At 51.5% G+C, this 17194-nt stretch overlaps 1 protein-coding gene across 10 annotated transcripts in view; it reads left to right on the plus strand.

Annotated features, from left to right (window-relative positions):
- SHANK3 (SH3 and multiple ankyrin repeat domains 3) overlaps window positions 1–17194 on the plus strand; it is a 378942-nt gene that overhangs the window by 227782 nt on the left and 133966 nt on the right. For all 10 annotated transcript variants that reach the window (XR_012585285.1, XM_074573072.1, XM_074573077.1 and 7 more), the window contains exon 14: window positions 3601–3714. Coding sequence is in view for 9 of the 10 variants with exons in the window: in XM_074573072.1 (XP_074429173.1) it covers window positions 3601–3714 (114 nt within the window). In the remaining variant the exon portion in view is untranslated. The remainder of the gene's footprint in view (window positions 1–3600; window positions 3715–17194) is intronic.

Below are 17194 nucleotides of genomic sequence, written 5' to 3' on the forward strand. Positions count from 1 at the left end.
GGCCGCTTTGCCTCCCAGCCCGGGGCGGGCGGTGAACGCGCGGAGCAGCAGGAGCGAGTTCCTGGTGGCGTTGGCCTCGCTGGAAGTACCATGATCACGAGGACTCCTGCGTGGCTGGGGCTGCTGGTATTTTGGATCAGGACAGGAAAAGAGAAAAGAAACCATTTTCCTCAGCGGTCTTTGACTTGGAAGGCACCACGCACCACTGCGCTGGTGAAGAGAGCTGGTTACACGGGGATTTGTGTAGAGGTTTCCAGCTGGGGCAGAACGCAGTGCAGCTGACACGCGTGAGCACCGAAGGAGGTGTGGGGAGGGACCCCGGGGGTCGAGGGGGACAGCAGGGTGACACAGAGGTGACAGGCAGCAGTGTGGTCCTTCGAGCACGTGCTCCTGCCTCCCCGTGCTGCAGTGGGTCAGGAGAGAGGAGCCAAGCGTGCTGGCCTCCACGGCTCTCGATGCCCTTCAGGAGAGACGCCTCGCCCTCTTCAGCTGCGGGTGGAAGTGTCTCCACGGGGAGGTGACCTGAGAGGATGGCGTTTTGGGAGTGGGAGCTCACCCTTCCAAACCAGGCATGTCTGTGCATTCTGCAGAGTGCCCGGCACGTTCTGAGGTGATGGGTGAAAAAGCAAGGAGCAACGGGATCCTGGGAATTGTGCAGAATCCTTGTGCTGTGGTGAAGACGAGCAGTAACTGCTGTTTGTGTGGCTCTGACACCACGTGCAGCCACAGGATACTTGCATAGCCTTGTGGTACGAAGTTTGTTATTACCAGACTCTATCTTGAGAGCTATTCCTACCGAGGACCGAAGATCCGGCGCTGGGGATCGCGTCGTACCAGTGGTCTCATTTGCTTGGTGGTTTCTTGCGTGTAAAGCTGAGTAACTGCTGGTCAGCTCTGTTCCTTCTGCCCGGTTGCAGTGCAGACGGAGGAGAACGGGACAGTAGGGTTTCCCTGTGCTCGCTGGTGGCCTCATCATTGTCACCCCTTTGCCAGAGGGCCTTTTTGGTAATCATAGGATCATAGAATAGAATCTTAGAACAGTTTGGGTTGAAGGGACCTTCAAGGCCACCCAGTGCCACCCCCTGCCCTGGGCCGGGACACCTCCCACCAGCCCAGGTTGCTCCAAGCCCCGTCCAACCTGGCCTTGAACCCCTCCAGGGATGGGGCAGCCACAGCTTCTCTGGGCACCCTGGCCCAGGGGCTCACCCCCCTCACAGCAAAGGATTTCTTCCCAAGATCTCATCCCAATCTCCCCTCTTCCAGTGTAAAACCCTTCCCCCTCGTCCCATGGCTCCCCTCCCTGAGCCAGAGTCCCTCCCCAGCTTTCCTGGAGCCCCTTTAGGGACTGGCAGGGGCTGGAAGGTCTCCCCGGCGCCTTCTCTTCTCCAGGCTGAACCCCCCCAGCTCTCTCAGCCTGTCCCCACAGCAGAGGGGCTCCAGCCCTCCCAGCATTTCCCTGGCCCTAATCTGCCACGGGAGGTTCCTCATCTTTTACGGGGTCCCGCCTGGTGGCTGGAGGGACCATCCAGCAGCCTCCAAGGTCACTGCTGCCTTTGTGCTGGGTCGGGTCCCCAGACTTGTCTGCAAACCTGCGGTCTCTGCCGCTGGGAGAAGCAGCTCTCTCTTTGACTGCCGAATTCACTTGAGTACGTTTCAGATCGCAGGCAAGCTCAAAATGAAGATGAAGTTTCTTCTATCCAAGCCCCAAGGTTAAGTTACGATGACAAAGCTGGAGAAACAGACACAGGGAAAAAACACAAGATAAGATGCTGCAATTTTAACATAGACCCGACGTCAGCCTTTTCCATCTCCTGCTGTCCAGGGGCATGGGGGGGAGCTTAAGAGTCCAGTTCCACGTCCCCTCTCTGCACTGAGGGGTTTTGGAACGGCTCCTGAAGTTTCAAAGCAAGTCCCAGGAAACCCCCCGTCTCCGTGCTAACCAAGGGGGTCTCTTGATGTGGGGGGCTTGTTTTTAAGAACTCGTTATGCAGGTAACACTGAGGGAATGCTTTTGAGGTCGTTGCCTGCAGGGACCCCGGGATGCTGACTCTTCTGTGTAGTTTTTGTCTAGATGTCGAACTGCCGATACAAATGCTACACCGTCGTCTTCTCCAAAGGATGTATCAAAACCTTATCACTTTGGGGTGATGTGCAACAGTTCCTCGTGATCCATAGCGTTCCATAGACTACATCTAACATTAATTCACAATCTGTTCCGGAGACCACTGTGTTACAGAGTTAGCGAAGCGTGAGCCACGGTCACCTGGACGCGATGTACCTGCTCTCCTTCCCCGCTGGCTGGGATCAGGGTGGTGCAATTAATTGGCCTTGTAAGTGCTTGAACTCAAGCGAGAGGTGCACATCAGCTGTTCTCTGGATAAAATAGGGGTAGTATCTGCACACTCTGGATATAATACATAAATGGGGAGCGTCTGGAAAGATCGGTAATGATTCTTGCTTCCCTTTTTTCTCTCTTGCGTTGTGCGCGTTTCTGTTCTCTTGGGTGCTGTGGGAATGAAAGTGGTTTTTTCTGTGGCCATAGGAAATGGAATGGTCACAGATGATGCTTTTTAAAATGTCCCAAAACAATCAGGATCTTTCTTGCAGAGCCTGCTAGCATAAGGTGTGGGGGATCCAGTCGCAGGGAACTGGGAGATGACAGATGACATCAAACGTACGTTTGCTGGCAATGGTTTTCGTTTATTTCTGAAACCTCAGACTGCTTGGTAACCTCGAACTGTGCGGGGTGGTCTGCTTTGGGCCCCCGTTCGTTCTTCAGGTGTAATAAGAAGTGCTGGGTTTGTCTGTAGCTGTTGGGTGGTTTGTCCCCCGGCCACCTGGAAGCCGTCCTTTCAGCCGGCAGTCGGTGGGCAGCTCAGGCTGGTAGTTCCCTGGTTTAATGAGGACGCTCCTGATGTGATTCTCCGTTAAAATCTCCTTGACTCTGAATTCATTTAAGCTTCAGAGCACGTTTCAAGACTTCCTTTCCGTTTCTCTAAGCTTTGAGCAAGTGAAAACAAGGCTTAATGGGTTGGGAGAATTTTGCTGTGGCAGTGAAGTACCTTCCTGTTTGCTGTGTCATTTGGAGTGAAACAGCTCTTGGGTTTTGAACACGGGCCAGGCAGGACACCCCCCTTCTCAGAGTGACTCGCGTTGTCGCCTTGGCCAGTTTCTTTCCCTCTCTGCGTCTCGTTTTCCGTGTGGGGCAGTGATGTCTACGTTGCTCTGGGGATGTCAGAAGTTACCGTAGGTGGCATCTTTCCAGGAAATGGTTTCACCAAAGCCTGTGTTATGGCTGGGTGGCCCGTTAACAACCCTTCTTACAAAGATGGGTGCTACCAATTTGCTGTTCCATTTTCGCAGCACATGGCTGCATGAAGGCCACTGTCTACGCTGTCTCTCTTCTTATGGACATGAAAGAAGCTTTTGAAGGCTGGTTGAGGTGCTTTCTTCCTCCAGACCACGCCTGACCCCAGACAGATTTTCTGTGCTCTGCCCTTTTGTGTTTCCCCTGCGTTAACACCATATGACGGTCATTCTGGCAGTCCCTTTTTCTGGAGCCCTGCTCATCCTCACTTACCTCTTTCTTTCTCCCCACAGTGCTGAGTATTGGCGAAGGTGGCTTTTGGGAAGGAACCGTGAAAGGAAGGACTGGTTGGTTCCCGGCAGAATGCGTTGAGGAGGTGCAGATGCGACAGTATGATCCACGGCAAGGTAAGCTGCTTTCTTACGTGTGAGTGTCTCAGCAGACACACTGGACAGTCACCGGCACTCAGAATTATTCATTCTAAATTTCTCGCAGTCTCTGAGTTTGCCCGTTCTTTGCGATGGGCGATGGATGCACCTGCAGAATTGTATCTCAGGGTGTTAGTTCACGCTACGGGGTGCATTAGCATCCAGTAGCAGACAGGCTGGTCCGTGGCAAGCGTGTGGGACTGTCGCGAGGAGAGCCGTCATCGGTCCCTCCTGCGGCCATCGCTGCAGTGGCAGGGTCTTCTGCAGGCGACAGTGGGTGATGGAGCAGGAGAGTGTGACTGTTGATCTGAACCTCCAACCCTGCTTTACGTTTTAGGAGACTTCAAAAGAAAACAGTAATTTGCATGTGTTTGTTCTAGTCCAACAGAAAATATAAAAAGTGGCTGTGACTCAGCCCTGGCACGCCTGTGTCTCCGTCTCCAGCGCCAGCCACTGCCTAAGGGGAATTTGCTGTTCCTGGAGGACAGTGGTGTCAGGGGGAGCTGTGCCAAACAGTACGGTGTTCTTGGAGGTCACCGTGGCTTAATGGGTCTCCTGCTGTCGTGGGCTGTATCACCACAGCTTCCCCTTGTCACGGACGCCTGCCCGGGCAGCGTTCCTCTCCAGCCTGAGGACTGGGTAGGAAACACGCTTGAATTTGTCCCAGTGTAAAGCAACTGAAAAGAACATCTGGATTATTTTTTTCCAATGTATTACTTAGGAGAGAAGTGTCCCTGATTTGACAGATTCAGTGAAGTTCACTTTGCGTATTCAATGAGCTTTGAAATTCACACAGCTGGATTCTGGGCAGTGAGATTGCGAAGCTGGAAACAAAGTTGTGGAAGAGAAAAGAAAATAAAAAAAATACAGTTCTCTGTTCAGCACAACAACTAGTTTTAAGTAGTTTCTGGAAGCCTGAACCCACTTAGAAAGTCTTTTCTTTGCTGTAATCCCAGTCCTTCCTGAGTGTCAAGTGTACGTGTTGGCGCCCTCGGGCATCTCCTCAGCAGGATGCTCGGATTCCATAAGTGAGCCGCTAACTCTTCGTGCGCTGTGAGGAGGTTGTGGCACGTCATGGGTGCTCTGGGACACCTGCACGTCCGTCCCTGGTCTTGTGGCCGTGGAGGGTGTGGTGGGAGCAGAACTTCACAGGTAGCACTGCGAACCTGCAGGGCTTTCCTCCCCCCGCCTCTGAGGTGGTTCAGCTGTTGGCTCTCCGGTCTGCAGTTCCAGCTCGTGTTCCCAGTGCTCGTTCGTGTTCTTCGAGTTCTCTTCATGCGTGCTTCGTCCCACTGCGCTGCTCGCCCCCGCCTTCGCGCTCTCCCGTGTTGTGAGCTCAACTGTGCCCGATGGAAGTGAAGGAAATGTGTTTCTGTTGTGCTGGTGGGAAACCCTTGATGCCAGTGAAGACTTGAATGGGATATTCCTCCTTTTTCAGGGGTGATTAGGGTTGATGAGTTGGGATTTCCACTGAGAAGGTCCCACCTTCCTCCCTCTGTCTCATGCTGCTTTGGAGCTGTGCTCTGGAGCCATGCCAGCGGGCAGGGGCTGTCCTCTTAAGATGCTGAATAAAAAAGAGAAGAGACTAATCAACGTGGCTTATAAGCCTTTTGGGTTTGCTGGGTGCTTTCTTGGAGGATGCTACGTGTTTGGGTTAAATTGGAGATGTGTAGTGAAATGTGAAGAACAGATGGTGCTTTCACACTAAAGCTGGAGCAGAGGGATGAGCATTTTCCTCCAGTTGTCCATACTGTTTAGTTGTTGGCATGTCCCCCGGCGTGGTTTTGGGGTTTGCTGACTTTTACTTGTCCAGACAAAGCTCGGGCACAGTTTTCAGGCACAGATTGTTTGCAGAAGGTAGTTTGGATAAGGCTGTGGTGCTTGTGCACAGAAGAAGGTTTAGCTGCATGGACATGACATTGCTCTGCCGCTTCTCACCAAGATGAAAGAAAGAGAAGTGTCTATCTTCTGAGTTCCAGTATAGCCTAGCAGCTGACTGGGCAGGGCACTGGTGGAAAGGCTTTGGCCTGATGATACGTCGCTGGGGAGCAAAGCCACATCAGACTTGTGGACATCTCCTATGGATTGAGGAACGCAGCAGGGTTGCATGGCAGATTCCTGACTAGTCTCTTGTTGGAGCAGATTGAAGATGACTGTGACAAGGATGAGAGCAGCTCCAGAAATTCATTATGATCTTCATTGAAATTCCGAGAGAGCAGCTTTTGGGGTTGACATTTTGGAGACGGTATTAGGATGTTCCCTTAACCTGCATGTATTTTCATGCTTTGAGGGAAAAGGCCATGAGCTGCATATCGATCTACCTAAATGAGCCAGGCTCTTCTCCAAGGGTGTCTCCGGGTCAGCACGTCCCTCCCAGGTCCCAATTGGTAGACACTGCAGTGCTTGTTGACTCTGAAGGAAGATGCCCTGTTGCCCACCTCTGTTACAGGCCCCAAGGCAGAAACTTGAGTTTCTCACTTCCCAGTCTCCTTAGATATCTCCTGTCTGTAGAGCTAAAGTCCTTTGGGGCCTAAACAGAGTTTCTTTGTTAAATAACTCAGACTTTCTATTTGTTCCAGATGTATTTCTTCTGGCCCTGTTGAGTCAGAGATCTCTGATTTTGCCCATCTTCCCACAGAGTTGATCCTCCTTGTACCATCCTGACATCCTGAGAGGAGGTCCAAATTCTAACTCTCAATTCCATCACTTGTTACCCACTTTTATTCCTGTCTGCACCTCTGCTAACAGCATATATTCTACTTAAAGTGGTGTGGCGTTTCTGTTGGATTCAAGAAGTTAATCTGTTTGTGCCTCCCATGTGGTTGAAAGAGGCCTCGTCTTTCTGCCCATACCAGATCAAGCTCTTCAGGTGGTCCTCCCAGCTGCGGGCAGGCTGAGACCTGTGGGTGTAAGAGCCTGCACGCAAATGCCGGCTGGTCACATCTCCCTCTCTCTGGGTCCATTATGAGACGGTGGTGCGTAGACCTGCCTTTGGGCAGTGGGAGTGCCCCCGCCCCGATCTCAAGCTGCATCATGCGATTCTGCACAGGAATGTCGTTCTCTCCCTGAGGAGAGGCACTGGTGGAGCTTTGGACCGGAGGGACTTTGCTCCCACTCACGCTTGTTGAGCAGCCACCTGGAGCTTCGTTCACGCTTGCAGAGGTGCTGTGGAGTGTCACCAGGGGATGTGACAGGTGCCATGGGTGAGCAGCACTTGCACCACTACCCGAGAGGCTGAAGATCTGTCTCCAAGTGATGTAGGAAGGTGATCTTTCGCAGTGTGAATGATGTGGGGCTCTGACTAAAATGAAACGGAAAGAGGTGGTTTGTCAGCGACCGTTTTTCAGCATGTCCAGCCCATGTGTATGTCCACCTCCAGCTCTCATTCCTCTCCTCCTCGTGTCCCCAAGGACGACGTAGCTCAGGGTTTAGAGAGCACCAGGTCGCTGAGCGCGAGCTGCCTGATGTGCCTCATCGAGGAGGGGAGGAGGCACGTGGCCCTGGAGCTCGTGCTGCAGCTGGAGCCCTTTGCCTGGAGTGGTGACGCCCCAGGCACGGGCGAGGGGTCGTTCCCAGTGGTTCCCAGTCACCTGCCATTCAGCCACTGGAAGCGCTGAGAGAAGGAGCGCTCGGGGAAGGGGCTCTACCCAAACGTCTGGTCCCTCAGAAATCAGAGTGGTTTAAATCAAGAAATGAGGGGGGTGATTTGGGTAGGCTGCTATCTGCATCGCTAGTTTTAGTACAAGAGGAGGAAAATCAGATAGATGTTGACGTATCTTTGCCTAAAGGAACGCAGGAGAGGGGGTGGGTGGACAGGTGAAAGCAGCAGCAAAGCAGGCGGCCTGCTCCGAGGAGAGGCTGTCCTCTGCCGAGGGAACGGTGGTGGCCAGTGAGATAAGGGGAGGTGTTTGCAATACAGGTGCCGGCTCGTGAGCACGGAGAGAAAGAAGCTGAGCCGAGTGATCTGGTCAGTCCAGGAGCTGCTGTGGGCGAGAAGAGGCCAGAGCAGGACGTCTGTGCTTCGGGGGAAGGGAGAGGGAAGAGGGAAGCTGAGGGCAGGAGCGTGTGTGATGCATGGGCTGTGCAGAAACAGAGATAGGAGAGAAACATATGCTGTTACGTTGCTTTGGAAAATGATGGTGTAAGATACAGATAGAGTCTAGATTTTTATATTTGGTAAAGAAGAAAAATGTAGTGAAGTAAATGGAATTGACTGTCTTCAGTGAGTTAAAACAGAGGTGGAATTTTGAGTGAATATTTTAAGTCAAAGCTACAGCAGCCTGCCCTAATATGTATTCCTGGCAAAACAGAAATCTTGCAGGTAGGGAACCCAGACGCGGTTGTCCCCAGGCCTCGAGGAATAAGCAAAGCTCTCAAAGAACAAAGACTAAGATTCATCTGAAAAAAAAACTGCATCAGGGGGATCTGAAATCATAAATGTAAGATGCAATTTGCCAGAAATTTGGCTGCGCTAGACCTTGAGAATGTTAAGAGGAGTAATGGTACGTTCTTCAGCTGTACAAATAAAAGAGTAAGGAAAGAGGATGTAGAGCTATTAAGCAACAAGAATGAGATAAAATCAAAGTTAATTAGATAAAGGTCCAAATCTACCAAACAGTTCCCTGTCAAAACGGGCACGATGTTGGATGGATGGGCTGTGGTGGGACTGATGCTGCCAGCTGGGGAGAACGTCAGGGCCCTGAGGGCACTAATATACCTTACTGTCCCTGACCAGCTTCACCTGGGCTCTCCTCCCACGCCACTGGTCCCAGGAGCTCTGTTTAAGCTCAGACGTGGCTTTCAGTCCCTGCCGGAGCTGTGTTGGAGGAGTCTTGATCTCCAGCTCAGTCACAGTCCTAGTCATGCCCATGGCTGGCCGTGGACCCTCCTGATGCAGACCCCGACCCATGGACTGATTTCCCAGCTTGACCTCAGACCTGCCTCGTGTCTGTGGACCCGCCAATGATCGTTAGACCTGTCCTTAACCCCGACCTGCAGGTTGGCTTCCTGGCTTGTCTTGAGACCTGCCCCATTCCTGTGCTGCTGCCCTGTGGGCCTGACTCCTGGTTGGACCTGGCCACTATCTCTGGGTCTGTCCTGCTGGCCTCGCTTGACTCGTGGCCAGCGAGACCCCTGCGCTGCCAGCTGGGGGTCTCCTGCATTCCTGGCCCACCTCCCTTGGGGAGCAGCCCTGCCCTTGCAGCGCCCAACAAACGCATGACACCAGCATTCTGAAAATATAACGGGGAAAATTACTGGCACATTAGCAAAGGTTTCAGTAGGGTAACAGTGGACCTTGTGTGGGGGAGAGCCCTGGGCAGCCCCAGTTAAGGTGCTCTGAGTTCACTGGCCCAAAAGTGTTTAAAATGGATTTTGAAGGAAGAGGGAGATGGGGGAAGATGGGAAAAGGGATAGGACAGAACGGTGTTTATCCAGGAACACTTTTGTGCTAAAGGGGACCGATTGGCTGTGTTGGCTAAGGAAACAGCATTGTTCCACCTTGCTTGGATTTCAGGACAGTGTCATGTGGGAAATCATTGGTAAAGTTGGGGGAAGTGTGGGGAGGCACTGGAAATTTGTGGTCTGTCACTGGGTGATAAATGATTTCACCTCTTGAATGCTTTCGGTAATAGCTGTGGCCAAAAGAAAACTGAAATGTGCTGCTAATGTTTCCTTGGGACGTCTTACGAGGTGAGAACGTTTTACTTTCAGAGCTGGATGAGTGGGCTTAAGGGAAATAGGATGAAATTCAGCAGGATAAAATGCAGGATCTTGCACTTAACAGAAAATCTCAGTAGTTACACGCTAACAATTTACTTCTTGAAGCAACAAGAGGAGGCATGTTAGTGGTTGAGGAGATGACTGCAGCGTCGCGAGCCTGCCCAGCGTGGCGCGTACACAGCGTGTCCAGCGCGTGGGAGGCGACGGCAGCAGGAGCCGTTAACATCTGAGCTGGAACTGGTTATTCTGATCACCGTCCGTGGCAAACGGGATTCACGTGGGTCTTGTTCTCCTCATGCGCACGTGCTGCTGGGAGCTGTGCTGCTCTGATGAGAGACGTTCAAAATGTGGGCAGCCTGCCCATGCTGGGTGAGGAACCAAAGCCTGGATGGTGGGATCCCTTCTTGGACGGGAGTTGAGGAACAGCTCGTAGGGCCGGGACTCTCTGCATGCTAAGCTTGCACACACAAATCTCAGTAATATCATTATGGAGTATTTGCAATATAACAAATTAAATATGAGTATTAATTTTTCAGGACCTGAGGTTGTCAGTTGTTGGACAACTTTCTGCTGAAGTTGGCAGTGGAATGGCTGCGCCTCCGCTTTGAGCACAGCTCACTCCTGCTTTGGATTAATTACAGAGCCGTCCAGGGCAATGCTGGTAGAAGGAACCTGCAGTTTTGGTTAAAATTGCAGACAAACATTTGGTAACTGTAGTTAAGACAAAATAACTGTTTGGGATAGGTTGCAGGCAATGTAAAATGTGCGTTTACTTACTGTGCCTCGGAATGTGCCAGTCCTGTGGTAGTGTCAGCATCCAAGTTGGGCTTGTTTCACCCTGAGCTATCGTCTCTCTCTCCCCTGACCCTCACTCCCTCAAGTTTTTCAAAATCACCCTTTGGGGCAGATCCTGGCGTCTCTCCCAGCGTATTTCAGCAGTGGAACAGACCTACCCTGTCGTACAGAGCTCGCTGGGCTCTCGGGAAGCGACACCCAGAAATTAAAGGACGAGCTCGGCTGTGTGAAACAGAATGTGCCAAATGTTTCGACGCATATGTGCAAGCAGCCTGTTGTCCCAGTAACTCGTCGGTGGGCTGAGAGAAGGTGTGAGAACGGAGCGTAACCTGCCCCGTGCGCCGCAAGCCTGTGGCCTGGCCTTGGTGGGAATCCAGGACTGTTGGGCGTCACCGCGCTGCTGTTTGGCTCTCTCGAGCTGTGTGCCTTTGGAGAGACGCCGTACCGTCTCCTCGAGGAGACGTTCTGTGCTGTTTATCTGCTTCCATGTACAAATCTGCCTTTGTGGAGAGAAATGTGGGGAAGGTCTTTGCAAACTCAGTCTGTGCTGGTGGGCTGAAGAGCACGTGCAGACGTACGGGGTCTGGGTTTTCCTGCGGCTGCTTCCCCGCTGCCCAGGGACAGGGGCGAAGCCGAGACCGGGGTGCTCTGGCGGTGCCCTGGGGTGGAGGCTACAGAAGGCGGGTGCGGTGCAGGTACCCCCGCTCTCCGGGATGGGGGTTCTCGAAGGACAGGCAGGTCTTTGGCACTGGGGCATGCAGGGACGCAGCCCGGGAAGACCCCGATGCCAGCTGTGGAACTGACTAAGAGCTATGGCTGGTCCTGGGTGTGCAATAACCAGGGCATGAGTGTCGTCTTCATCAGATCTTCTCCTTTTTATCTTGCTTGGATTCCTGTGGAAGGATGTGGGAGTTGGTGGTGTCCGGGGAACCGTCTGTTTTGCATGGCAGAGACCTCTCCTTACTGCTCCTTCTCTGCCCATTTATTTGTGGCAAGATTTCCAGTTGTTTTCCATCGTCGTAGCATCTGAATTACTCATAAATGAAACCCTGTTAACCGAGTTCCTTGTGGACTTAGTCTTTGACATTTCTTCTTTTTCTGAGAAAAGAAAAATAATTTTAAGGGTGTAATACACCCCCCTCGTATGACGGGGATGTATTTAGTCACTTCCTTGGTACCTGCAGGTAGCAGTGGAGGTGGTGGAAGTGTTACCACATCTTCCTGTTGTGGAAAGGCATTCTAAAGAAGGAACTGGGAGCTTGAACCACCTTTTGATCAAGAAATGAGTTTCTTGTGTAAGAAATGTTTTTAAACTGGAATAACAGTTGTTGGGTGCCTCAAATTATTTACAAGTCTAATAGTGAGAGCATCTTGCTGGCTGGGCCCGTCCCCTCACTGTCTCTCCTGGTGGCCAGCGTAGACATTGGAAGAGCAGATGGTGTAACAACATGATTTAAAAAAATGACTAGTATCATTTGTGAACATAGTATGTATGTTTCTGAATCATCCGTTGTTCCCGTATTGTGTAAGAGACAGAAGTATTTCCCAGCCTGGTACCTCAGAGGCACCAGAGCCCATCAGCGCTGAGGAAGATGAAGGGCTGGTGTGCATGCTTGGCCCCAGTGGTCTGCTCCTGGGTCGTGTGGTCCGTCGCCCAGCCTTCCTTGGGAGAGCAGGGCTGGTTCTGTCCCCGCTGCCTGGGCTCTGGGCGGGAGGTTGCAGAAGTCGTTGGCTGTTTCTTTTGGTAGAGGGCACTGTTGTTCTTCACTCGGCTCTGATGCCAACCTCAGGTGATGCAAATGCGTAGGTTGCAGAGGAGGAGAAGGATTGTGGAGGATTTTGGTACCTTAATGAAATACAGCTCTCCCATTTCCTGCAGTGAATTGATCGTCTCCCTCCTGGAGGTCTGCACCAGCCTTTGGGAGGTCGGCTTGTTTTGTTATGGTACCCATTTCATAACTTTATCTCTGTGTGTCCTGCGTGTGAAGGGACGAGTTACCTGTTCCACCTTCTCTTTTGTTTTCTTGGTACGTTACGGTGTCTGCCTCACCTGCTGGTGATCCTAAAGCGAGCCTGGGGTGGTATGGAACTAACGGGGGATATGGCCTCATCCACAGGGAGACTGGATGGTGTGTAGAGCGATGGCATGGAGTGATAGTCCTGCAGCTGAGATGCTGGCGGTGTCCCCTGTGGCCGTTTGTATGGGTTGGGTCTTGTTGGTTGCACCCACGTACCTTGTTGTGACTTGGCAATCACTGCTTTTGTCAAATACCTTGCTTTTTCAAGAAAGACTGCACAAGGAGAGGAAATACAGACAGCAAGAAATGGAAAACATTGTCAGCTAAACTTCCCAGGGCTGGACGGGAGAGGCCCTGGCCAAGCAGCGAGCGCCGAGTCCGAACACTGCAGCTTTTCTGAGCGGGTGCTTTGAGAGTCCCTGCCCGGGGCGAAGGAGCTCCTAAGGAGGCATCTGCCTTGGAGCAGCAGTTTGGGAGTGAGAGCGGCACAAGCCCAGCCTCGGGAGCTGGAGCATCGTCTCGAGAGCCCCTGTGGGAAGGAAGGTCCGTCTTTTCCAGCTCCTGGATGTGGCATTGCAGAACATCAGCAGGAAGATGGATGTGCCAGTGCGCCACTGCAGCCGCGCTGGGGAGCGGGTCTGCACGTTGGTGCTGCGTGACGAGCGCCTGCACTTGGTGACAAGGTCAGAGGTGGCTGTCTCGGAGGATGCCGGGTGGCAGCTCGCACACCATGTGCAGCTGGGGAGCAGCGCAAGGGCTGCAAACTGCCCTGCTGTGGGTCTGCGTTTCACCTTCTGGCTTTGGGTTCAGTCCCCTCCTTCAGTCCGTACCCTTAACGGTCCTGGGGAAAGACTTCAGCATGAACGGAGCAGGAACCCTCCTTGGCCTGCTGGCCACCAAGTCATCGTGCGCGACCCAGACAGCGTGCACTCAGTGCCCAGGCTTTGCCCAGGTAGACAGCCAACCTGAAGGAAGCTCCAAGCTTGGGATGGGAGGAGTGAGGGAAGCCAGGGAGCAAAAGCATGGATTTACCATGGACAAATCGTGCCCGGCACGTCTGATGGCCTTCTGCGTTGGGCTGGCTGACTCTGTGCACAAGGAGAGGCTGGTGGCTGTTGTACACCTTGGATTTTATCAAAGCCTTTGACACAATCTCCTGTTCTATCTGTTTACTTCCACATGAAAGGCGATGGTAAGAGTCGATCTGCAGCCGAAAATAGCTTCCTTGTTAACAGTCAAAGAAATGTGTCTGGCTTTTGCCATGGTCTCTTGGCTGGAGGGAGATGAGGTGCTGGAGCGTGTCCAGAGAAGGGCAACGGAGCTGGTGAGGGGTCTGGAGCAGGAGTCTTGTGAGGAGCGGCTGAGGGAGCTGGGGGTGTTCAGCCTGGAGAAGAGGAGGCTGAGGGGAGACCTTCTCACTCTCTACAGCTCCCTGAAAGGAGGGGGTAGCCAGGGGGGGTCGGGCTCTTCTCCCAAGGAACAGGCGGTGGGACAAGAGGAAACGGCCTCAAGTTGTGCCAGGGGAGGTTTAGGATGGATATTGGGAAAAATGTCTTCATGGAAAGGGTTGTCAGGCCTTGGACCAGGCTGCCCAGGGCAGTGGTGGAGTCGCCGTCCCTGGAGGGATTTCAAAGATGGGTAGAGGTGGTGCTTAGAGATATAGTTTAGATTAGTGATGGTTTTTGTCAGTGTGAGGTTGATGGTTGGACTCAATGATCTGAAAGTCCCCTTCCAACCTGGGCAATTCTGTGATTCTGTGACTCTTCCCATTTGGTCACTTGTAAGGTGACAATTCCCTGACAGAAAGGGAAATGAGAATTTCCTCATCTGCAGCTGGGAGCACGCGCTGAGTGTTCCACAGCTGGAGTTGGGCACGCAGCACATGAGCGTGGAGCACGTGTGGGAGCGGCGGAAGAGCTGATAACAATAGAGCTGTAGATTGTGGAGCACTGATTGACACGGCCAACCAGCTGCCGCTGGAGGAGCATGCAAATTAAATCCATCTTCCGAGAGCTCAGATAACCTCTCCTCTCCCCCGGGCCTCTGCACCATCCAGCCTTCCAAGCAGAGCTGCTTTCCCTCCGACGTGCATCGCATGTCACGCACCGGGTGGGAGCGAGTCCTCTGGCTCCTTCTGTAACAGCATTTTAAAAATCCGCTTGATTTCTCTTTCCCTTTTCCGACATCCTTCCAGGCCTGATGCTGTCTCCGTTATATTGCTGCTTATGTTAGGCTTCCTCTCTGCCTGTGCTGCCTTTAACCTTGGTCCCCTTTGTTTCTCTGAACTTTCCTCCTCTCTTAATTAATCTGCTGCTCTGGGGCAGCTTCCTCTTGTGGTCAAGAATAAAGGTCAGTGTTATGAATATCCCAAGGTGCTACTTAAGTTTTAAAGCTAATATCCATTAGATTTGCTGATCTTTTTCCCCTTCTCAAAGTGGGAACTTACAGTTTTTGCGCTAGATTCTTTCCAGAGTCACTTTTCCGTAGCACTTCCGATAACAGAACGCTTCATACCGTTTTGACCACTCGGCGACAAAACCATACGTGTATCGTGAGTAGTTTAGTGGTCAGGTCTGGGTACTGCAGATGTTCTGGGCATGCACAGAACACCCTCGCTCCTTAAAGTGATGGCTGGAAGAGTGCTGAGGTCGCGCAGGGTGTGCGCAGGAACGGTACGAAGTACCCAGGTTTCCCGTGGCAGCTGTGCTTGAACCTCTCATCGCTGCCCTGGCACTCTTGGCCCCTTTAGCTCACTTGCGCTCTGCCTCCAAGGAGCGAGGCTGTGGTTCTCTTAGAGCACTCTTAGGCTGACGTTTGAACTGTTCTGAATGCAAGGGAATCGGAAATACAAAAAAGCAGTTGCTTAAAGTGGTTTCTCCTGGGCTGATTTGTTTAGGTCTGTAAAAGAAAAAAAAAAAAGTCTGTAGCATTACTTAATTAAAAAAAAAACCCCAACAATGCACATCATGGTTATTTGGCCTCCTGCAGAAAGAGTTTGGACTCAGCAGAACAGTTTTATTGACATTACACAGCATAAAGAACAAGAGGCTCCCTGGAACGAAGATGTCGCTGCTGCTGGTCGCCCGGGAGGAGGTGCTGGCTGTGGGCTCTGCGTGGAATAACTCTGGATGCTCCGTCTCTCTTATTGCAGCAAAGCACAGGTCTGCACGTGGTGGACTCAGGCTTATCTCTGCCTTATGCCAGAACTCTTGACCAAAGTCCGTCCTTTTTATTGCCACATGGCCGCTTGACCACAGGCCGGTTGTTTCCAGCTCTAGGTTTTCTGCTGCTCTGTTGATGCTGTGTAAGTTGCCGCAGTTGGTGTCTTCTGATCGTTTTTGTTTCAGGCTGATTTATGTTTTTTCCTTTCTGGCACTGTGTTTGATATTAGCTCAGATGGCGAGTTAGAATTTCTGTCTTTTTTTTAAGCAACTGTATCATTATTATGCTAATATCTTCTGGTGCACTTTTGTACTATGCACTTCCCATCGCTTCAGTAGCTCAACAGTCTTAAAAGAAATGGATACAAATCCTTTCTATGACTAGTTCCCCACTTTTCTCCGTTAACTTTTTCATTTCTTACCTCCTGGAGCTTGTAGCAAGTGTTTGTCCAGCTTCGGGCTGCTGGGCAGCTGGTGGATGGTCGAGGCCTCTTCACAAGGTGCCCGTCCTCAGAGCTGGCCGGGCGGCCGAGTCCCAGCGCGTGTGTGAAAACGCACTTGGAGTTCACTCCAGGGAGCTTTTTCGTTCAGGTGGCTCGAGTTCAAATGAGAGCAGCCCGAGTCTGGAGCCTTCAGTGGTGCTGGTCTTGCCACTAGCGCCCAGGGGACCCGGTGGTCCTGCCGGGGCCGGGTGTCTCGCCGTGGAGTGATGGTTGAGGCTGGGTTTCCCTCAGGCAACTTAGGTCTGCTCTGTGACTTTCAAATTGGCTTGCGATACGTGTTCCAAAGGTAAAACTCGATACAGCATTGCTGTAAGTTCCAGGTGACTCATTTGAGTAGTACTAAAATTAGCCGCTGAATCAAATTATTAAATAGTCAAGTTCTTGTTGGGTTTAGCATCTGCCTCAAGATCGGTGTCAGTCTTTCATGCCAGAACTACGAGAGTTGTCCCCACTCATCCCTGAAACACTTGCTGCTGACTCTGCCGCCTTCTGCCCCTCAGTTACTTGCTCCGTGTTCCAGGCCTTACTGCAAACGTTCTTCCGGAGATCATCGGTGAGGTCCTTAAAAGATCCCGGCTGAGATCTCTTACCTAGAACTGCTGATTTCAAGGTACTCATCTCTCATAGTTGTTGTTCAGCATCTCCTGTGGTTACCACTAGAATAAAAACTACACAGTCAGTTCGCATCATCTTTTCTATGTATGAGGGGAAAAAAAGAAGCCTTGCTTAAAGAGTTTAACCTTAATTGCATTATTTTTCATTATTGTAATAGACAAGCAGCACTGCCAGGATATAAAGACCAGTAAGTCTGATTTGGTTTTCTTATTGTATCTTGCAAATTAGTGAAAACTGGAATAAAGCAATGTTTTATGATGACTTTTCCTCATTTTAAAACCTTTTTAGGGGGAAGTCCACTAGATGTCCTACAAGTCTTTGAAGCAGTCAACAAGCACTGGGATGAGGATTGATATAGTGTTATAAAAAGCTGTAAAGTAGGCTTTCTCAAAGTCTGCTTTAAAAAAAACCCAACAAAACTGGTTGAAAGATAAAAAGCAAAGAACAGAAATAAGCAGGCAGGTTCTACAGTGGTGGCCACAAGACTTTCCCCGTGAAGAGAGACTGAATTAAAAAAAGAGGCAAGGGTGGGGAGATTGTCAGGAGATAACAATGGGAGTCTGAGAAAGTATGGAGAAGTTGAGTGATGTATTGTGTGTCTAAAAGTGAGGATTAAGGGACAGTCAGTGAAATTAGGCAGCAAGGT

The sequence above is a fragment of the Larus michahellis genome, chromosome 1, assembly GCF_964199755.1.
Source record: "Larus michahellis chromosome 1, bLarMic1.1, whole genome shotgun sequence".
Taxonomy (NCBI): domain Eukaryota; kingdom Metazoa; phylum Chordata; class Aves; order Charadriiformes; family Laridae; genus Larus; species Larus michahellis.